The 23,160-nt window shown below is 38.7% G+C and overlaps 1 protein-coding gene and 1 long non-coding RNA gene across 2 annotated transcripts; both read left to right on the forward strand.

The window, feature by feature from the left end:
• The first annotated feature begins 459 nt into the window (after nt 1–459).
• tnfrsf11b (tumor necrosis factor receptor superfamily, member 11b) lies at nt 460–7,157 on the forward strand. The gene is made up of 4 exons (XM_074612497.1): nt 460–606; nt 1,176–1,593; nt 3,826–4,008; nt 5,385–7,157. The coding sequence occupies exons 1-4, from the start codon at nt 604–606 to the stop codon at nt 5,723–5,725; spliced, it is 945 nt and encodes a 314-aa protein (XP_074468598.1). The 5' UTR covers nt 460–603; the 3' UTR covers nt 5,726–7,157.
• A 1,583-nt stretch (nt 7,158–8,740) lies between these two features.
• LOC141754351 (uncharacterized) lies at nt 8,741–11,939 on the forward strand. Its single transcript, XR_012590610.1, has 3 exons — nt 8,741–10,134; nt 11,182–11,321; nt 11,427–11,939. It is a non-coding gene; the product is annotated as an uncharacterized LOC141754351 (long non-coding RNA).
• Nucleotides 11,940–23,160: the final 11,221 nt, after the last annotated feature.

Here is a 23,160-nt window from a genome sequence, read left to right on the forward strand (position 1 = left end):
TGGGCAAAAAATAATGTTTATTCAAATGTATGTAAAAAATACAACCTAAATAGTGCATTATCAGTAAGATAATGTAAAAGAAAGGTGAAAAACAGCTATATAATGTATCTTTAAACAGTAAATTAACTGTAAAATACTGTGAAATTAATTTTAAAAAATGTGATTTCAATTTCAGTGACAGTATAATAATGTTAATTTTACAGTAACATAAAGGCAACCCTGCTGCCAAGTTCTTTACTGTTATTTTACTGGTAAATTCTTAACAGTGTGTTAAGTGATCTATTATGTATTCTGGGGTTAGACCAAGTTGTGCTTTAAAAGTAGTAATGAGTAATTTGACACAAACCCTCAGAGTGACAGCAGAGAGCTGACCAGTCAGCTCACACATAGTGAACTATAACCCTATATAGACTTTTGGCAAAAGGATGAACTTTTTACAAAAGGTCTGGATGACTAAATACCTCTGTGATGATTAAGCACTCCCGGTATGTCACATTGTTGGTTTGTATCGAGGAGGAGCATATATAGAGCAGAGGAGCAGTGGAGAGCATCATCCTCCTCCTGACAGGCTGCAACAGCAGACAAGACAACAACACACCAACCATGGTAGGTGGAGAGACAGGGATGCAGACATGTCGAGACTTCTCAATGCAAAAACATGTCTGTATAGGCAAGGTGTTATTTTTACGCATGAGGCTATAATGTGTGGGCTATACTTCATATTTAGTATTTTTTTTATTTATTCATTAATATTATTTGTATGATATTATGCTATGTATTTATTTTGCATTTGTTTTATGTTGTGGCGTCTAAAACTTTAATGTATGTTTAAATGCTGCTGTCTTAGCCAGGTCTCTCTTGCAAAAGAGATTCTTAATCTCAATGAGTACTATGGTTAAATAAAGGTTAAATAAAAAAAGAAAGATATATATATATTGTTTTACTGTGATTTATTAACTGATGGAATTTGGTGAAAAGAAATGAGTTCCATTTTCATTCTTTTAGTAAAGTACAATTTTGGATGACTGACCTGTTCCAGATGTGGCACCAGTTGTATTTCCTTGTTGTTTCCTGGTTTTTCTTTATATTTCCTTGTTTTTCTTTATATTCCCTCATATAACATCGTATTCCTGTTGATTTCCTCCTCTCATTTCCTGTTTCCTCCTCACTTCCAGATGTCTGCATCTGTTTTCCCCTCGCTGCTACTGCTGCTGCTGCTGCTGCAGAGACGCTCCTCTCTGCTGGTCGACGGTGTCGCAGCTCCTCTCACCTTCAGACACACGGACCCGCAAACCGGCAACTCGCTGGAGTGTGACCGCTGCGCACCTGGAACCTACCTGCGCTCGAGCTGCACGGCGACGCGCAGGAGCGAGTGCTTGCCGTGTCAGTCGGGCTCGTTCACGGAGCTGTGGAACTACATCGGTAAATGTCTCCGCTGCGGATCTTGCGGACAGTACCAGGTGGTGAAGAAGGAGTGCTCTGCAGACAGCGACTGTCAGTGTGAGTGCAGACAGGGATACTACTCCAAGAACAGCTACGACATCTGCTTCCGACACAGCGAGTGTCAGACCGGACAGGGGGTGCTGAGCAAAGGTAAGCTGCCTTTCATGCTCCCTAAAGGGTTAAAGGGGCTGGAGGTCTCCATCAGAACTGGTTCAGAAAATGTACAGTTTTTTGGGGGGGGTTTAAAGGGACTATTTGTAAATTTCTGAAATGCTTTTTAACAGCGACACCTGTGGCCGTTAAAGGGACTGTTGGTAACTTTTTAAGCGTATAAATGTACCGGGTTGGGATCCCATGCACGCTCGCGTGTGGCCGGAGTCTCTGCTGTACTCTACTCCGCTGCCTGTTTGCCTTCACTCACACAGCGCGCACGTTCTCGCTGTCTCGCTCCACCTCTAGACGTGCATGCGCGCTCACTCCACACTGCAGAAGAGTTAGTTTAGCGCTGAGAATATCTAGTGAATGTACAGTAGACGTTTGTGCAGAAATAACTGCTGCAGCTCCTGCAGACCAACAGAGGTTTTCCGTGTCTTGTGAAGTGACGGGGCTCCGCAGAGAGAAACGTTATCGTCCCCGACCAAAACTCTGGTGTCTCCCTGCTGGCGCAGTCGGGAGGCGATAACGTTTCTCTTCCTGCTTCAGCCCCAGCACCGACCCGCTTTTCCTGCTTCATCCTCGGAGGCTGACAGCCTGACTATTTGTAACTTTCAGAATTGCTTGTTAACAGCGACACCTGTGGCCGTTAAGTCAACGAAAGTCAGCATCCTGCGCTCTAAATATACCTGAACGAGCATCGCTCAACACAGTGAGGCAACACACGTCAGCTAAAACCACAATATCACTCTATATTTCAGCTGCTTGGCAGTAATGTTAGCTGACCAGACGAAAGTATCTCCATGAATCAATGCTGATCCTAGTGTTGGCTTTTCCTGCTTCAGCCTCCCGACCGTGGCCGGAGGGAACAGGGGAGACACCGGGGTTTTGGTCGGAGACGATAACGTTTCTCTCTTGTCAAATATTGACAATTTATATAATTTGTATTATTATTATTATTATTAGTAGTAGTAGTAATGTTTTTTGGTGTGTGACTCAGGGAGGGCGACGCCCTCTATTGGCCGGCCGCCACTGTTCAGGCTATTTATAGGTATTCTGTCCTATAATAAAATGGGTGTTTGTGCAGCTATAACGGCATTTTTAAGTCCCAGCAATGGAATTTTTGGGAGTTTTGTTAAAAGTTGCAGTGCAATGCTTGATAAATACAAACACAGTGTTGGATCCACAACTGTGGTTTCAATGTTGAGATACGTGTTGCCAAAAGTACATTAGACATTAAAAATAGTTTTTTTGTGTATGAAGACTAACATCTATGGTTACTGTCTACATTATAGAGGAAATCATGAAATCCCCTATTTTTAGGAAAATATATATATATATATATATATATATATATATATATTTACAATGATGCACAAAGCTTGATGAAAATCAATTTAAATGTCCACTTTCTAATATTTGACATTTATATTCCTGATAACCTGGGCCAACAGATTGGTACTGATGATATCCCATAATGAGTGATGCTGCGATAATAACCCCTTTTAGCTTCAGAAGTCTGACCAGTCAGAGCAACACATTTCACTGTTTGATGACTCATTCAAAACTTAATTTGACTCCGGACGCAACCAAACAAAATGAAAATATACACAAACATCAGCATGTTTCCTTTACATTTGAACATAACTCACCATATATATATATATATATACATATATATGTATATTTGATTCATATCAGCCTGTACTGTAAGCTCCACAAGCACATTTAGCTCCAAATCACTGAGCTAATGCTGTTACCATGACGACAGCCGTGTTATGCATGTTACTTACAACATCCAATTAGATGAATTAGAAACAAATGGATGTGACCACACACACAGACACACATGTTACAGCAGGATCAGAGGGATGAGTCATGTTTTGGGCTCATCCCTCTGATGCTCCCCAGAGGCAAATAGCTTTCATTACGCAATACTAGATTAGCATTTATAGTGTTTACAAATACTTTTATTACATAGCAACAGAAATCAGTGGAATGATGCTCGTTCACAAGCGAAACGCTTTTCATGTTTGACACATTTGCAGGCTAGTAGTATGGACTATACGTTGCTGTTGTTCTGTTGCTGTTTCTGTTTACATTGCTCACGTGTGTGTATTCCCAACATGCATTTCATTTGTTGGATGCAAAAAAAGACTCCACTGCACTAACAAACAAAGCATGATTCATCTTAGTGGTTCTTTATCTAAAAACAAATGTCTTCACCAGGCACAGCTGATGAGGACACGGTGTGCCACAGCTGTCCCAACGGCACCTACTCCAACACCGTCTCTGCTCTCAAGAACTGCACACAACACAAAAGCTGCGACGCTCCGGGGCTGAAGCTGGTGCTGAAGGGCTCCGCCTGGCACGACAGCGTGTGCACGAGCTGCCAAGAACTCGTATTGAGAGGTAAGGTTTGCCAGTTACTCAAGTTCATACAGGGAAAGGGGACGAGGCGTGTCATGTTGATGTCTAATACACCAGTGGTGTTTTGCTTTTTAATGTTTGTTCTATTTACTAAAACAAACACACCTTAAAGGGATAGTTTGGGTGTGTTGTATGAGGTACTTATCCATAGTAGGCGTATTACCTACAGCAAATGACGGTTTGCACACCACCAGCTTGGAGAAACAGACAGGAGCACCGGCGCAAAGCAATACAGTGCTGTATTGTACTGTATTTTGGCACCTAAAAAAAGCCATATCTGTTTCAGTGTACGCTATATTTAGAATATTTTCACCGCTTTATCTTGCCGTCAGACAGCCCTTTCCTTCTCATCCACAACGGGGAACTGAACTGAAAGTAAAGCTAATCCATGCTCTCTCCAAATCCAGCAGGCTCATATGACAGAATATTTTCTGACTGCGAACTGAACTGAAAGTGAAACGTATCTTTTATTGTTTCTAATTATACCGAACACTTAAACGAATATCAATTTAGGTGAGCCTTTCTTTAGGTGTCTAAAATAAGTTTTTCTGCCGTCCCTGTCCCCCCGTCGTGTTTATGGAGCTGTGTTCAAAGACCCTCTGAGAATCCAAGATTTGACACACGTTCTCATCCCAACTCATACTGAGGCTTTGTCAGACCCCTCGCCGTCACTTTTTCCGTCGAACAAAGTTCTCATCCCAACTCGTCATATACACTTTTTCCGTCGTACTAAACACGTACTTAATGTTGTGAGTTAAACAAAAACACTTGCTTAGTTTTAGGCAACAAAACCACAAAAACAACATGCTTGGGCTTAAAATTACTAAATTTTTTACAGTGAAAAATTAGACTTGGCGTTGTTGAACACGGGACACAAACAAACAGCTGCTTGTAAAGTGAAACGTAACGCACACAACGGGACATGGACAGCGGTCTCCTGGATGGAAGCACCGGTGTTGTTGGATCCATCCACCTCCCGTCCCGCCAGCCCAGTGTGACTCTTTCGCTCTTTATTATACGTCACAACAGCACTTTATCGGAGCATTTACTGGTAACGCGGATCGGTTTACGTTGTAGTAAATGGAAAGCCCGGTGCGTCTCCTACGAACGCAGACGACCGTGACGAACCGTGATGCCCTGGGAATGAGAACGGGCTGGATTTGAAATTCAGCTGCCTGCGGATTGTACTCAATTGAATTTAAAAGCTTGGTTGCCAATAGTTGTAAATGGCTTAGAAACCTGCTCCATGCTGAGCAAACAGTGTCATCTGAAGGACTTGTTGCTGCCTTGTTGTCAGGCCGATGCTTTTCATGTTTCCTTATCAGCTTCTGATTGGTTATTTTCTTTATTTCTTGCAGACGGAGGCGACTACCTCAAAGAAATCATCCCATCGTTCATAGTTCACCAGAAAATGACCGTCAGGCGGCTGCGTCAGATCACACACAAGCTCCCGTCCGAGGACGGTAGAAAACAATCCGCTTCAGGACTTAGCCTCTCAGATCTTCTCGCCCGGATCAACACTTGGGTCACTTCTGCCACAGCCAATCAGATTCGGCAGCTTCCAGCAATACTGATCAAAACCGGGGCGAACAGCGCCGGCGAGAGGCTGCTGAACAAGCTGCAGAGAATCGACTTGAATCTGAACGGGCTGTGTGATTCTTTGGGGAACGAGGTGGATGTAATTGTAATGTCAGGGTAGGCTGAAGTAGAAAAATGTATAGTTATAGGTACCAAAGAGTTTGGCTCGTCCAGTGGTCATTTGAAAACTTTATTTTTTCACATAGTTCAAAAGTTGCTGCCAAGTCAAGTCTATTTTATTTGTATATCCCAAAATCGCAAATTTGCCCCAGGGGGCTTTACAATCTGTACAGGATACGACACCCTCTGTCCTTTACAGTGCGACCCTATTGCCCTATTGCCCTATTCAAGATGCACTAGCAATGCAGGCTTTAGTACTTTTGGCATTAGTTAAAGGAGAATACCGGTCAATTAGAGAAATACTTAATTTACTTCCATCTGCATCGAGCTGATTAATATTCCCTATTTTTCAGTACATTTCAGGTTTCTGTTTCACCAAACAATCCAACCTTGATTGTGTCACCTAGCTTGAAATGACCTGCTGTCCTGTGTAACACAAATTTCTTTACAAAAATCTATGAATGTTATAATAAACTATGCAAGGCAACATGTTTTGGAGGACACTTCATTTCAAGTCAGGTGATAATAATATAACGTAGATCTAATTTCGACATATCGAAGTCTGTTCACTCTCAAAAATCTGTAGTTTTTGTTTTCTCTGGAATACATTTCTCCTCTTGGATGTACTTAGTAGGCGATTTGTTTCTAACAACGGGGACGGACTCGGTTCATGTTATTCACCCGCCGACTAGCGAACCTGCCCCGTAAACGACTTTTTTAGTTGTTTATTTTAATAATCAGAAAGGCGGGACTCGAATCGCAATTACAAATCCGTCTGCTGCTTCAGCACCACGGACAGCACCGTGAATTTATCAGTACACAGCAGTTAGGCTACCGATATTTCAGAGTCATGGTTGGGGCCATAGATTCTAACTTACTGATATTTCAGAGCTGGATGTACTGAGTATTTATGAGATCATATTTGCACCTTTTAGTATCCAATTGTTCTCTTTAAGGTACAAATTTGCTGCAAAGATACTACTGCATGTTGCACCTGGGTCCTTACAGCAACGAGCATTGTACTCCAAAACACAAAATCCTACAATATTATTTCTGGGGGTGAAAACAGAGACAGAACCTGAACAATTAATAACTTTTACTAACAAAACAAAATCCCACCGGTATTACCCTTTAAAGAATAGAACGTGTTGGTCTTCATTATATCTACCTCTTTCTATGTCTGCAGCTAAACACCGACGTGGCGCCGGTCCTGCTTTTACCAAAAGTTTTGTATTTTGTGTAACGGCTGTGAAATTAATTTATTTGCTATTTATAGAAACGAGTTATAAGAGGAACAGGTTGGAGGATTCGTGTGTTTGCCATTCATGATTTATATACATACAAATTTGTAGAATTGTATGCAAGTGAAGCATGGAGCATGTGTGGCACTGGCTTGTTTGAATGACGCCAAATAAAGATAATCACAAATGTAAGCACTGGTAATTGTTTTTTATATAAATATATATAATTTATTAAGAATTTCAGAAAAAATCTGATGAAGTCGGTTTGTTTGACATTATTCATTAATCATTCTAAAGTCCCTGTATTTTTTTGAGAATATATAATGAGAGTTTTTCTCATTCACTGATTCAAAAATCTTATATTTTAAAAGTTTGTCATTTCAAACATAAGAAAAATACAGCTGAGATGAAACATTTCTTAGAGACGAGGGCATAAAAAACATAACATCACAATGCAAAAGCATAAATACGTAGAGTGCACTGGTGCATAAAAAAACCTGATTGGAAAAAAAAAAGAAAAGATAAACAGATGTAATTAAGCAGAGCAGCCCAGAAAAGCAAGCAGTGGATCAGGACTGATTCTGTGTTTTTAGATTTTAATTTATCAATCAAACATCTTTGATCTAGTAACTGTGAAGCATGGAACAAATCCTAAATGAGCAGGCTAATGTGCTAACATGGTAGAGCCATGATACATCCGGAAAACAATGAAGAAACAGATCGAACAGCTGATGGAACGATAATAAAACAGGAATAAACACGTAACAACCTTCCTTCCACGTATCCTCCATCAGTCCCACAAGCTCCATATTTACTCTGGAAATGGGAAGGCCACATTCTTCTTCTCTAACATCAGCAATATTGCAAAACAAATGCACATCTTGGTACCAAAGATAATGGGTCATTTAACAGCAGCTAAAATAAGTTTTGAAGTATTTGAGTCCTAGTTGGATCTGTTGGATCTTGATGCTTGGCAATACACGCAAACTGGGTGTAACTCTCAGACGCAGTCCTAAAGTGGTTTAAATCCACAGGAGAGGAGCAACTTTGTGGTATCTGAGTGGACAAACATGACATAGTTCCTTGAGGCTCAATCCTTGGGCCTCTTTTATTTAACATTTTACATGCTTCCATTGGGTCAAATTATACAAAACATAAAATCCCCTATCACAATATGCAGATGACACCTAACTCTATCTGTAAGTCCAAATATGCAGATGACACCTAATTCTCTCTAAGTCCACTGAACAAATCAGTAATGCTGAAAATTCCTTCAGTTGAACAGACAAAACAGAAATAACTGTCGAGTATCAAGACTGTCCAGTGTGTCATTGAATAGAGGTTAAAGTGCTGCTACTCATCTACGAATCTCCCACTGACTACATCTCTGACTGCCTTTAACCATATGAACCATCTCAGTCTCTCCAGTCATCTGGTAGTGAACTCTTCAGAGACTTCAAACTAAAAATATGGAGAGGAATGATTTAGTCACTCTGCACAACAGAGTTAGACCAAACTCAAATATATACTGTAAATATAACTCACTCTGACGTAGACTACCTTTAAAACCTGGATAGAAACTTTAATGTTCTGCGCTGCCTTTGACTGAAAATAAAGCTCTCATCATTATCCTCTTTGCGCTTATATTTATTTCTCTAATTTATCTATTCAATTGCTTTTATAATGTTTTATACTTTTAATATGTGTTTTAATGTTTTTGCTCTATTCCCTGATTAATGTTTTAAATGCATTATGCAAAGCACTTTGAATGTCCTTTTTTATGACGTGATATACCAATAACATTCACACCTTTTTCTCACATAAATTCAATATCTTAAACTTGGTGACTTTCTGGGAGTTTCAAAAAATTAAGATCTGTAAATAATGCAAAAATTATGAAGATTAAAGTCATACATTTATGAGGAAAAAACTCAGATATTCTCTTACATTAAAATTTAAAATTTACAAGATTAAAATGTGCAAATTTTCTCGTAAATTTTTGTTTTTTCTTGGAATTTTACCTCCTTCCCCCGCCTCCGTAATTATTCTTTTTTCAAGGGTTCTAATATGCCGTCGTAATGAAACAAAAAAAAAGAAAGAAAGGAAGATGGAGTGAAAAATATTTATGACGTGTCGGTGGAAATGGTTCTGAGTCACTGTGATGTGCTGTAGATAGGGAGCATTTCTTTGTCTGTCTGAGGTTAACCATTATCTGTGTCACTGAACTCCCCCATATACAGAAGATCAACATGTGGAGGATTGTACTGCGTAATATTAAATGACTAGATATCAAATTTCAGTGACTAAGGTTCCTCCTTTTTAAAAACAAGCTGGTGGGCCGGCGCTGACATTAAGCAACTTCTTGTTTCCTCTGGAATTTAAGAGCTGCAGTTGGCCAACTTCCTTAAAGAGCTGCTGTGATGTAATGAGGTGGTTTGAGGCCACGTGGTGGAAAGAAAAACAACAATAAAGCAGAGACAGTTTTAGAAAACGTGCACTGTAAAAATGTCCATGCTATTTGAGTCATTTTGACTATTTTTGTGTCCTAAAAGTCCGATTTTCTACTTAAAATAAGTGGAACATTCTGTCAATGGTATGAAATAATTTAAACATCGTCCCAAATAAACTAAGCAAAATTAGTTGTTTTTCTGCACCATAGTGAAGATATAAATAATCTCACCCAGGTTTAATTTCTGATTTTAGGATTTACTAAGCTTCAAAAAGGGTGATTTATGTTTTAACTAGGGCTGTATTCAAAACCGCATACTATACAAGTAGTACATAGTGATTTGTAGATTTTGAATATTAGGATATTAGATGGCAAATCGTTCCAACGTTGTCGGAGTTCAGAAGCTCCACAAACTACCGTGACAGCCAACCAGCGCCTGCCGGGGTCGCTACCTCGCCAGCCGGGCGGTGACGCTCACAGACGCCGCTATGAGCTGGCTGGAGCTCTCTAGAGACCGGTCTGTAGACGAGGGGCTTTTATTTCCTTGTTGACGGATGGTTTGTTTAAATATCACAACACAAATATCCGTTATAAAATTAACAGTAACCTGTGATTATCTGCCTTTTTGGAGTTGAAAAGCTCCACAATCGCTCACGGGCGTACCTCGCTCGCCAGCCGACCAGCGACGCTCACAGAGCGGCTACAGAGCAGCAGGAAGAGGTGAGGGAAGAGGAGAGACAACATGACCATTATTAACATTACTCTAACATCTGGACGGATATCAGTCCACTGTTTTCTTCCTGTAACTGAAAAAGCAGTTTGAGTAAATGTAGTTTATCAATGTTTTATATTTCCCGTCTCCCCTCGTTGATGATCCTGTTTGTCTGAATTCATTATGAGCTGTTAGAATAAATAGTTTAAACCTGCAGTATCTTATAAAGTAAACTAACAGAACATAAACAAAAAATCAAAGTTTTATTTTTTTGTAAAAGTGGTACGAGTTAATTTTTTTTGTCCAGTGCTTTAAAAGAGCTGGTTTAAAGGTTGAAGCCTGGTCTAGCATACTGCAAAATACATCACTTCAATGGTTTAATACTACTGAGGAACGCTGTATGCAGTATACAGTATACAGTATGCAGTATGTACTGTATACTGTATACTGTACATACTGCAGGCAGTTGGCTCAAAGGTCAGAGATTGAAGTCAATGTGAACTTGTGATCTTGTTGTGATGTTTGTTTAAATGTTTTCCTATTTCATTGGAGACCTTTAGTGTCCCATGATGGTGTCAATGGCATTTTAAAATACTACTCAGAATTTTAACTGCGTCGGTCAAATGTCCTCTACTTCTCCATCGTTTCATGTGAAAGTCGTGGGAGTGTTTGATCTCTCTACTGTAAGAAATCTTTGACTACTGTAAGTGACCTTTGACACTAAGTTCCTCATAATGTCCAGGAACTGAAGGTCATTTTACTCTTTTTCTAGTTGAATGGATAAAATATAGACATGCATACAGTGGAGCTGAAAAATTCACAAATCCACAATTCATTTTGACATCTCATCTTATTGTAGTTTTGGTTGATATGTTTTCATTTCCATATAAGAAACAATGTAAAAAATAATTCCTTTACCTCCTCGCATTAATATCTGGCCCAAAGGTTAAAGACTAAAACTGTGATGATTCTGTTTTTTTTTTGTTTTTGGTTGTTGGATTTTTTGTTTGCTTTCTCTCTCTCTCTCCTTCCCCCCTGTGTTTTCCTCCTGGCAGGGCATGTGTGTGGTCGGAGGTGTGGCTGTCTCCGCCTTCAGCAGCAGACAAGGCAAACCAGGTTCCAGTCACCTCATCAACCTCCCCATAAAAGCCCGGTCTCCTCTCCACTACGTTGCCAGATAACTCCGTCTCGTTCGGTAGTGCATCGCGTGCCTTCTTTCCTAGTGATTTTTCAAGATTGCTATTTTTGTAGTATGTTTGCTCGTGACCTCCTTACTTACCTGTGTTTCTCCTGTGAGCAGATCATCCCATGTGCCCCGCTGCTGCTCCTGCTTCTGCATCTCCAGTGGCTGAGATATCCCGTGTGCTCAGTCACTCGTGTTCCATTCTCTCCTCACGACGAGCCAGCCAGCTCCCTGCCCTCCTGTTTGCGTTTTTTAGTTGGAAAATAAACTCTGTTTTATTTTTACTTATACCTGTTTCAGTCTCTGCAACAAAAACAAATATGCAATGGGCTTTACAGAGAAACTACAAATACAACTTATTCCCGTGCTTCTTTGGTCGCATCTTTTTCATTTCTGTAAAAATCTAATTTTTAACTCTGATGTTTATAAGTAAATACAGGCTCCGATACTTTACAATCAAATGAACACATCTATTGTTCTGTAGACTAGATATTTTGAGAAAGGCCCTCTGTGTCTGTGTTTTTTATCTCCAGAGCTGCACACCTGAGGAGTGTAATCAGCGGCATGAGGCACACCTGGGCCAGGTGCACAAAAGCCTGAACAGCAGCAGCAATCCTTTGTTGGCAGATCTCCTATCACTACAAGCCTCTGTGTCGTGGCTTTTGGTTTCTTTTCCTTGTTTTTACATCATAAGAGTCATGCAGCACATTTTCACACATCCACTCCCTACAACACTGACTCTACGGATCGCTCCCATCCATTCTTTTGACTTATTTTGACGTACTTTTTGGTTATTAAGTCACTTTATTTGTTAAGTATACCCGTGTGTCTACTGTTTTTGTCACAGTTTTAGAGCCGTGCTATGACAGTTGGGATCAGATGCCAAGGGGCGTGACAAAGCGTCACGGGAATGAGACCAGGCTGGTATCACACACTACCCAGCCCAGAAATTATAAACAGTTAAGTAGACAAAATACAAGTTAAAAATATAAAATAAAACATTTATCAAAAATAACCAGAATGAGCAAAATATACAAAATAGTAAACAAGACTGTAAACATAGTTACAAGTGAGGTAAAAAGTGAACAATGCAGACAAAGTGACAACAGTATATAACAGTATATGAATGGCAGTATTTCTGGTATATGAAGGTGAAGGTTAAAGACAGAAAGACCAAAACGGAGCCACCATTCTGCACCGACGTTCAAAAAATCCCTCGGGGAGAAACCCACAAGTTTCTGGAGCCGGAACCAGACAACATGTCAGTCTCTGAGAGTTCATTCAGTCTGTCTGAGAGGTTATAAAAGGCCTTCTTGGAAACAGGAAACCTCAGCCTGCGTTACTGCAAACGTACACAGATCAGGTCGAGGGGATTTGGGTGGACCACAGAATAACTCCTGGAACTCTTGCTGACGCCAAGTCAGTGGTTTCCAACTCGTTTCAAGTAAATCACGTTGTTTGTTGTTTTATTCAAGTGCAGTGACCCTCGTACTTCGTTCTTGTTTCGAGAGAAAGATGCTTATATTCTAGTTTTATTGAAAGCAGGTTGAAATATTCTCACTGCACACAGGTAACTTAATCATCAACCAGGTGTCACGGGTCATTTGAACGCCACACAAATGTCCGTAGTTAGGTACAGGCAAGAAAACAACTTAGTCATGGTTGGGCTTGAAATAAGTGAGTAAACTAAGTAAAACACATACGGAAACAACTTAACACAACTACAGAAAACACAAACGTTACTAACATAACTTACAAGACAAAACACCGGTCAATAACGGTCTAGAACACCAACCTCCTGGTTAAAAGTCTGGTGTTTGTTGGACTCCACCACCTCGCCACCCACCCACCGTAAGTGGTCTTTCTCACTTTGATTCTACGTCACTAACTCTCACCGTAAAGCATTTATACGCGGATGCGTTTACATTTCAGTCAGTACAGGATACATGGCATACAAAAGACACACGGAAATCTAGAGAGGCTTTCTTATTGCACACTAAAAACCTTGCGCATTATCGTGGCATTTATACGCCTTTTCTTGCGAATGGGCTGAAATTAAAGACAGAAATGACTCAATAATATTTAGGATTTATTTTAAATATGAGGTTTGGGATCGAAGAGAAACTATTTCACTTACAGATAGAGATGTTTTTAGTTGAAAGTAGACGGTTAACTAATAGATTTTCATTGGTTGCCCCTTGATAACCCATTCAAAATCTCCCACAACCCAAATTCTGAAGACCAATGTTTGACTGTAAATCAACCCAAACCCCAGAGATGGGAGTTTTTTCTAAGTATTTTGAGGTTAATCCGGGTCTGTGTGGGATGAACAACGCTGACTGAAGTGAAACCCGAATTATCAACATCCTGAAACTTTTGATAAACATGTTTCTGAGTGTCAGAAACTGCTGACAGAAGCAAAAAAACAAACAGATTTTTGTAACACTGAAACAGATAAAAATGTTGAGATACATCAACAATGATGGACAGCAAAGTGGAGGAAGAGCGCAGGTGTTTCAGAGTTTAATTCACCAGGAAGGAGCTGGAGGGGGTTTTCTCTGAAAGACCTGATTTACACCCCAGCTTCCTGTACTACGTCCTGAGAGAAAGGGTCTGTCTGGTTGTACCAGGAACCATTAGCTGAGGGGGAATCACCTCTTCAACCACCAACCTCACAAACAGATCATTGTGCAAACAGTCGCTCTACACAAACCACATCCGGGTAGTAAACTGATCATAATATCCTAAATCATGCTAGTGATGACAACGTTTCCACTAAATTGTTGAGCTGCCAGAGTTGGTTTCACAGTGACAGAGCAGTTTTTGCTGTTGACGTGAGTCATGCATGCATCTTTCATTCCTCATTTCATCATTCCATTCGGGAAACGTCGAGGTGAAACCGTCCTGACTGGAATGGTGACTGATGTAATCTAATGTCAGGAACTTGGGTGGCAGTTTGGAAAGTTGCTGACGTAGTACAATAATAAGAACAACATTAAGATGGAATAAAACTAATCTAAAAAAGAAAAGATGTTAAAAGGTAACCCTATTTCTATGGAGGACAGAACCTGCCAAAAATACATAAACGAATAAATGAACAAATAAACAAATAAATTAATAAATTAACAAATAAATGAATAAATTAACAAATTAACAAATACATATATAAATATATAAATAAGTAGATGAATAAATTAACTAATAAATAAATAAATGAATAAATAAATTAACAAATAAATGAATAAATGAATAAATTAACAAATAAACAAATAAATTAACAAATAAATAGATAAATAAGTAAATGCATAAATGAACAAATAAACAAATAAATGAATTCATGAACAAATAAATCAATAAATAAATGAATAAATGAACGAATCAATCAATCAATCAATCAATAAATGAACAAATAAATGAATAAATGTACAAATAAATAAATAAACGACTTGATAAATAAAAGCCCAAAAATAATGTTAAAAATAAATGTAGGCATTAATTAATCAATGAAATGTGACATAAATTGATATTTCTGTTTTAATTTGCTTTTTAATTTATTTATCTTTTTATTACTTCACCTATCTATTTACTCTTCTGTTTATTTTTCCCTTTTATTTATTTATTTAGCTATCTTTATTAACTTTTTAACTTAAGGATTTATTTTCGCATTTATATATATATATAGCACAAAAAATATCAGTTGATAGTCGGGCTGAGCGTCACGAAAAAAAGGAAATTTGTGTCTATGTACACAAATTAAAAAGATTAAAGTTCGTGACTATTTCACAAACTGCTGTGAGACTCAGCTGGAAAATTTACCCAATAGTTTCTTGTCGTAATCCTGCTGACAGATAAACAAACCAACAAACAAACTGAACCAGAAACATCACTTCCTTGGTTGGGAGGAAAATATCTAGCTAGCTGGAAATCTACAAACTAGTTTTATATTTGGTGTAAACTTTTTTTGAGACGGATATAAAGGCTCAAAGCATCAGTGTTAGTTTGGAAACCTTTCCGATGAAATATAGTGAAACTTTCTTCAGCCTCAGTTGTATCCGTTGACTGTAATAACGTGGGCGTGTCTAGCCCATGATGATAATGATTACTAAATTGGACTCGTCATGATGTCACCGCACATGATGAAAGAAGATTATAAAATTCCCCTCAAGACGCCTTTTATAAAATCGTGCACTGAGACATGTAATATCCTCAGTGGAGGTTACACACAAACCGGCACGTAGACTGATTTAAAACAAGTGACGTCAAAATAAACAAACCAGGTTTTCCAATAACACCCTGATCACTACTTTAGTAAAACTACAGCCTCATAATGGAAACTTTACGTGAGCAATGTGGATAATAACTGGCTTACTCAAGCTGACATCATTATCCCTGCCCATATTCTTCTGAACCAGAAGTATTAGTTTCAATTCCCAGACAGTTAAAGGAGCCATTGAATTTGAATAATATGAGTGAGCTGCTGAACCTGCTCTACCTGCACAAATTACAGTATCACCAACCACAGTGCCTTTTGCTCCACTAAATTAGCAGACGCCTTCTGCCCAGACCTGCCGCTGCAGTGATTTGCATAAAAGCATCAACTGAGTATGATATATAATTAGGGCTGTCAAAGTTGACGCAATAATAACATGTTAACGCCACTAATTTCTTTAAAAACTATCTTTAAAACGTTTAAAGCTAGAGTGAAGATACATCATATGAAAGTACATCCATCGGTACCAACCACATCATACTAGCTCGTCATGAAGGAGGTTAAATAACGCTACAATCTTACACTAAATTCTGGCGAGGAAAAACTGTCATGACCATTTTCAAAGGGGTCCCTTGACCTCTGACCTTCAGATATGTGAATGTAAATGGGTTCTATTGGTACCAACGAGTCTTCCCTTTACAGACATGCCCACTTTATGATAATCACAGTTATTTGAATGCGTTATTGTCTCTTATTCTAAAATGTTGTATTTTAATATTTCTGCATATTGAGGTCCCTAAAACGTCTTGAATTACATAAATTGGGTATCACTGTAAAGCTGAGACTCTTGTGGAACCAATGAGCCCAACTGTATTCATGTGTGATGATGTTAGTCCCCATTGGAGACATTTCATGGACCTCACGGTATAAAATGACCTGTGGTGACCTCTAGGATAATCACAGCCTCATGAAACTTTACAGCCACAAACTACAGACCTAGAGCATTCAGAGGATGGATGGATCAAACTAGAGACCTAGAGCATTCAGAGGATGGATGGATCAAACTAGAGACCTAGAGCATTCAGAGGATGGATGGCTTTCCTAGCTAGAATGAAAATAAGGGGGTTTCTGAGCAGTTTACACAACAGAAGTTTTTGCCATCCAATTGCAATTCTTGCTTCTTATGATAATCACATGCAGTTTGGGGGCAAGTCATAGTCATATAGTAATATATAATACAACAAGATGTATAAAAGAATGACGGTGCCATTGTAGATAAAGACAAAAAACTACGAAGCCAAGAGAGGAGAAAATATTCCATGAAAAAACTCATAATTTCCAAAATTAAAGTTGTAAATTTAGGAGAGAAAAAACTTCTCTGAGATTGAAGTCATTAATTTGCAAGAAAACCTCTCTGAATACTTGAGGTGCTATAAAAAAAGATTACATATCTTTAGTAAAAATACTTGATTTTGTGTCCGTAAGTAGTGACAGACGTCCTCAACTCAAATATATCAGTCAGTGTCGGAAAGTATTTATAATTTTATTTTTTATAACAACCCAAAATGCAATGACTGAAGACATTTCCCTCATAATTTAGAGGTATTTTATTTTTAATTTATGATTGACATATTACATGTTTTATACTTCTGGTGAATATAATCCAATTAACCTTATTTCCATATATCTATATATGGCTGTACAACAATTTTAGCGAAGTGAAGCAATGTGGTTCCTTAACAAAAAAAAACAAAATCATTTTTTTTCTGAGGATTTTTTCTCGTAAATATGCCACTTTACTCTCAGAGAATATCCAGCGCCGTAATTTATGTATTTTTCACGTACAATGGCCCTTATACGCTGTCGTAAGATATTGTCTTATCTTGTGCGAGTTAATATATATATATATTTTACTGGACTTTGGACGCTGCAGAGAATTTAATCCATCTTATTTCATTACAGATTAACCACCATTAATGATGGAGGTTTTCCACCAGAGAGGAACAACTTGTCACACAAGGAAGCTTGACAGGAAAGTTCCAGACTTCCTTAAAAGGACTTCAAATAAACTTCAAATCTACGTCAAGAAACTCTCGTGTGTAACTTGTGATGCAGCATTTCTTAAACACAGAAGATTGATCATGCCTGACTCAGCAGTTTTAAAGTTTGGATGAAAGGTCACCAGAGGTCTTTACAAATATGAAGAAGTTAAAGTCATTATCCAAGCTAAAAGCAACACAGTTGACAGTAAACTGACAAATGCAGAAAGGACAGCTGGCAAAAAAATCACTGACTGTGTGAGTGCTTAATTGAAAAAGTTTATAATATCACTGCCCCATCTAGAGCACGATCGATGTGTGTTCCGTTAAATTAATGTGTTGCTTAGACGTACTTTTAAATCGCAAAAATAAATGTATAAGTAAATAAATAAGTCAGTAAATGTAGCAAAAAATATTTTTGTTTTAATTTGCTTCTTTATTTATTTATGTATGTATTAATTCTTTAATTTGTTTTACTCTTCTGTTTAATTTCAATTTTAAAAAAGTGGGGAAATGCAAAGGGAAAAGCGTGCATAAATAAATAAATATATACACTATGAAAATAAATATGTAATGAATAAAAAATAATAAATAAAAAATTGCAAAAATTCAATAAATAAAATTAGAAATGATACAAATAAATACAAATAAAAAGAAGAGGAAATAAATACAAAGATAAATAAATAAAGTGTTACAGTCCCATCCGGGCCACCAGCCTTCCTAGTGTGTCTATTCCCTGTCTGTCTAGAGTGGGCGTGTCTGGCTGTTTGTCTCACCAGATCGTTAACTCAACCCGAGTGGTAGTTTCGCCTCGGCCGCTCAGCATTATTTCTGAGTTTAACTTGTTCATAGCTTTTTGATACTTGCTCGATATCTAATATTTGTTTCCTGTTTCCTGTTTTAACATAAAGAGGCATATTAAAACAAAATTATCAATTAATTTCATATTTTATCAATTAATTAATGGCTACATTTATTTGTTATATTCTATTTTTGCTACATTTATTTATTTATTTATTTATTTATTTGTTTATTTATTTATTTATTTATTTATTTACCTACCTATTTATTTATTTACCTATTTATTTATTTATGTAGGATTTTGGCAGGTTCCGGCCTCCATACAATGAACCCTGTACAGGTCACCAGTCTATCACAAGACCTGCTGAAGGAAAACTGTATGTACAGTCATACATTTCCCATTTCTCCAATTCCAATAACAATCTATGGTAGGTTATTAAGTTTCATTGGTTTTTTTCTACTGAAAAAAACATCACATGAATATGAAGTTGTTTAGCAGCTGACTTGGGAATCCCAGATTTTGTACATGAACATAAAAATAAACAAAGAATTTATCAGGTGGCTAAAAATTACTTCACTGAACCACCGGGCAGTATAATGACAAATATAGATCTAGGCTAAGATTTGTTTTGTAAATCCAGGACATAATGGGCATGATAAGAATCCAAACCATAGTCACGCAACCCAGGAGTCTGAATGGAGCCCACTGTGTGACATCATCAAGTTTAGATTCAGATGAAGCCTATTTTTAGCAGCAGCATGCAAAACAGAAAACCTGATATATTATATAAATCCAGATGCAAATCAAGAGCTTAGATATGATTAGATGTCACATTTTCTTTATTTTTTTCCTAACAAGCAACTAGATTCACAGCAAATAAGCATATACCACATGCCAATACCAAGTCGGTGGTCCTTTGATTTGGATTTTTCTTACAAATGGCCAAAACAAAACCCATTAATTGCAAACATCAGGAGACGCAGCTCACGTAGGACGTACAGTAGGTATTTCATGTCATCTCGTTCTTAGTTACCTGCAGTTTATCAGCTGAAAACAAAATATATGTTCAGCAATTGCAAACTTGTTTTCTCTCATTGCAACTTCCTCATGCTGCTCTCTGCTTTTACTTTGTTTATGTAGTACATCTCTAAGACTATTATATCCTGTTGAGGCCTGCATCCGTGAGATGTCACAGCTGCGTGACGAACATGCAAACATTGAACAAACGCAGCATTCAGATTAATAATCCGATATTGTTCTGTTGAAGAGTGTGCGCTCGTCAACGCTGCTTCCTGTTAGCAGGAGCCTCAGGCTATTTCCATGATTAGCAACCCAAATGTATTCCAGTCAAATGAAAAGTGACCTTTACACTGACGCGAACAGATACATAAACAAACAGTGAGGCTGGCACCAGCTTTTTACTCCGATACATTAGACATTTGTGTTGAATACAAACGATAGATACTGACATTTACAGGCTTGTTTTGTTTGTGTAAATCTTTCTAGCAAGCTTGACCTCATTTTGTGATAAAAAACGATGTTAATGTGTCATTTTATAGTGGAAATAAATCATACTGTTTATAGCCTGGGCTATTATTATCACTAAACAAGCATTATATGATCCTTTTACTATCATCTTTACCTGTGTCATATAGCCCAGCATGGTATCTTTATTATGAAACAATGATGTGCTAAATATAATAATGTGCTAAATATGGATGCATTTGCTTACAGTGCTTTGGCATGCTGCTATATACACGTTGTCTAAATCAAACACTGGAGTCACTGACGTCAAGGGATTACAGAGACGTGTGCCTCCTCTTTGAGACAGTTCAAGCTAAAACTAGTGGAAAGAAAACATCCAAAATACACATTTAGGTGTTTATTTTATTACTTTCTCTATTTGCGTCTGTAGATTTCACCCCAAAAGTTACAACACAGTCTCACGGCAGCTCGTGAAATGGTCATGAAATTTAATTGATTCATGTACATAGACACAAATTTCCCTTTTTTTTCGTGATGGTCGACTTTCAACAACGTCATTTTTAGTGCCTTTTCCTAAGAATGTCCAGCAACACTTGACGCACGTGTACATTTTTTGTTTTAGGTTTAGGAAAGGTCCCGGTTTGGGTTAAAATAAAATCAACTTTGACTTGTGGCTTCACACGCTGGACATGAACGCCGGTCTCCTGGGTGAAAGTCCTGTGTTTTTTAACCACTCCAACCTCTTCCCTATGTGGCGTTCGCTGCTCTTTATACACCCTGAATCACAATTACGTGGAATGTTTTTGTGCCGACCATCACAAAAGACAAATGTGAAATCCGTGTCTATGTACACGAACCAATACATTAAATTTTGTGACTATTTCACGACGACTGGGCTGAAAGTCAGCATTAGATAATGCCTCATTTGCATATTTAAACATCACATTTCAGAAGACTTGTAATACAAAAGATAATTGTCTTAATGTAAGTAACCAACTGGGGAAGTTCCATGGTGATATCTATTAGTTAAACCTGTACTGTTTTCAAAATGTGTGGAATTTTACAATATCCTTAACTTCATAAGCTAAAAACCATTGCAACAAGCGTGTCCCAGCCGTGCGATCACTTTTTAATTTCCCCTGGAAAACTGTTGTTTCTGTTCTGCACTTTTTCGCAGCTGTTCTTCTGAATAGGTTGTCAAATTAGTGAAGATGTTGTCTTAATTTTGCAGTATGTTGAGCGCTCCGGGGCCACCGTATATACAGATCTGGTCGAAAGATGAGTGTTCAGGACTGACAAATAACAGACCTCTGACTGTCTGATTCAGAGCCTCGTGTGATTGAATGCAGAACAAAGAGCACAGACTGGTTTCACTGTGCCAAGGCAAATATCTGCACAAAGGTTTCTGTAGCAAAGAAAAGAACATTCTGTTCAAACAGACGCTCTGTTAATGTATTCCACGTAGCAGCTTTTACCTGCGGTTGACCTGCTTCAACAGCTGAATGGTACAAACACTGGTCACGTCGGCCTTTTCTTCCTGACCATGTTTACTTTGTTTCATACAGAGATAATTTTTTTTTTTAAAGTTATTTTTTTGGGGGCATTTTCCATTTTTATGACAGGACAGTGGATAGAGTCTTGAAAGGGGGGAGAGAGAGAGTGGATGCAGAAAGGGCCACAGGCCGGATTCGAACCCGGGCCGCCGCGGTCAGGACCAAGCCTTAATACATGGACGCCCGCTCTACCAACTGAGCTAACGCAGGCGCCCGATACAGAGATAATTTAATAATTTCATCACTCTGTAGGTTTGGCTTTAGTCACAGAAATGAGGCTTCTGCTGCAACTGCCGTCTCACGTTGCATCGCTCACCCTGGGAGACAACAAAGGTTAATTTAATGTTCTTTTACTGACGTAGGTTCATTCCCAGGGAACCGATGCTCGGGCGTGTTGACCCCGATGACAAAGGCACCCTTTGGTGTCTGTATGAGATGCACCAGGCTTTCAACTAACTCCAATGTAATTAACCCATCCACGTCATTATTAGACGCTCAGATCAACAGACGTAGTATTTAACAGTGACAGTAAGTCCGCTAACGGGGGGCGGGTGGGAGTGGAGGTGGATGGGTTAAACAAACACAAGACTTTTACTCAGGGGGCCGGCATTCGAGTCCCGCCTGAAACCAAAAGTTGAGTGATTTTTTTACTGATGATGTTGTCACGTGACCAGCCCGTTCTCATTCCCAGGGCGTCAAATACAGAGGCTTTGTCACGGCCGTTGGCGTTTTATATATCGCCGCACAAGGCACCCTTTAGCGGCAGTATGACGGCTTTCCTTTACTGACTGTATATAAGAAGTGGACGTAGTCACCGTGACGTCACCCATTGGTTTGTGGACTACTGTTTTGAAGCTTCAAGTTCAGCAATTTGGCCGTCGCCATGTTGTTGTTTTTTGCAACCGGAAGTGACACCAGAGGGTGGAGCTAAGTACAACCAAACGCTGAATAAGACATTTTTAGGCGACCAAAAATGTTGTAATTAACTTTCATGAAGTGAAAAAAACACTGTGAAAGGGTTAAAGTTCTACGAGGAAAACACGGACAACTCCCAGACCGGACAACGCTGCGGTAGCGACCTGTCAATCACAAGGTAGCCCCGCCCTAAAGCATCCCCTGCTTTATGGTCTATTTGACTCTAAATGGGACCATAATTAACTAACTGAATATCATGCTGTATTGAAGAAGACTTGTAACTCATGTTTACAATGTTTACTGAGGTGATAAATCAAGTGAGAAGTAGACTCATTTTCCCATAGACTTCTATACAACCAGAGGAGTCGCCCCATGCTGGCTGTTAGAAAGAATGAAGGTTTAAGGCACTTCAGCATTGGCTTCACTTCTTAGACTCAGAGGTTGCCCGCTGACGCATACCCATGCACGAACCTTGTGCGTCAAGATACTATGCAAAACACTGCCCCCCGGGCGCCCAAGTAGCAAAATAAGACGAAATAGGGATGAGATCACGATGTGCACAGATTGAACCACTTTATGTGACCACCACATTAGCACAGCAGTGTCGATCCAGCTACCTCCTGGCTTGTTTCATCATGAGCTGCAGCTGCTCTGCAGAACGTGGCTCAGATGAGTGTTAACAGCATAGATTTGATATAAATTACTTCAAAAGAATAAACGGTTTTGTTTTGATCATCCCCTAATTAAATCCAAATGTTCCAGATTGTATACACATTACAAAAGAAACATATCTCATTGTCGGATTGTATAAAATACTTTCAGCCATGATCCATGATATCATCCGTGT

The sequence above is a fragment of the Sebastes fasciatus genome, chromosome 17 (genome assembly GCF_043250625.1).
Source record: "Sebastes fasciatus isolate fSebFas1 chromosome 17, fSebFas1.pri, whole genome shotgun sequence".
In the NCBI taxonomy this organism is placed as follows: domain Eukaryota; kingdom Metazoa; phylum Chordata; class Actinopteri; order Perciformes; family Sebastidae; genus Sebastes; species Sebastes fasciatus.

What these genes read in the sequence shown, in the direction of transcription:
- tnfrsf11b (XM_074612497.1), top strand. An exon ending in ACAGGGGGTGCTGAGCAAAG is followed by an intron (nt 1,594 to 3,825) that starts GTAAGCTGCCTT and finishes TGTCTTCACCAG; the next exon opens with GCACAGCTGATGAGGACACG. An exon ending in CCAAGAACTCGTATTGAGAG is followed by an intron (nt 4,009 to 5,384) that starts GTAAGGTTTGCC and finishes TATTTCTTGCAG; the next exon opens with ACGGAGGCGACTACCTCAAA.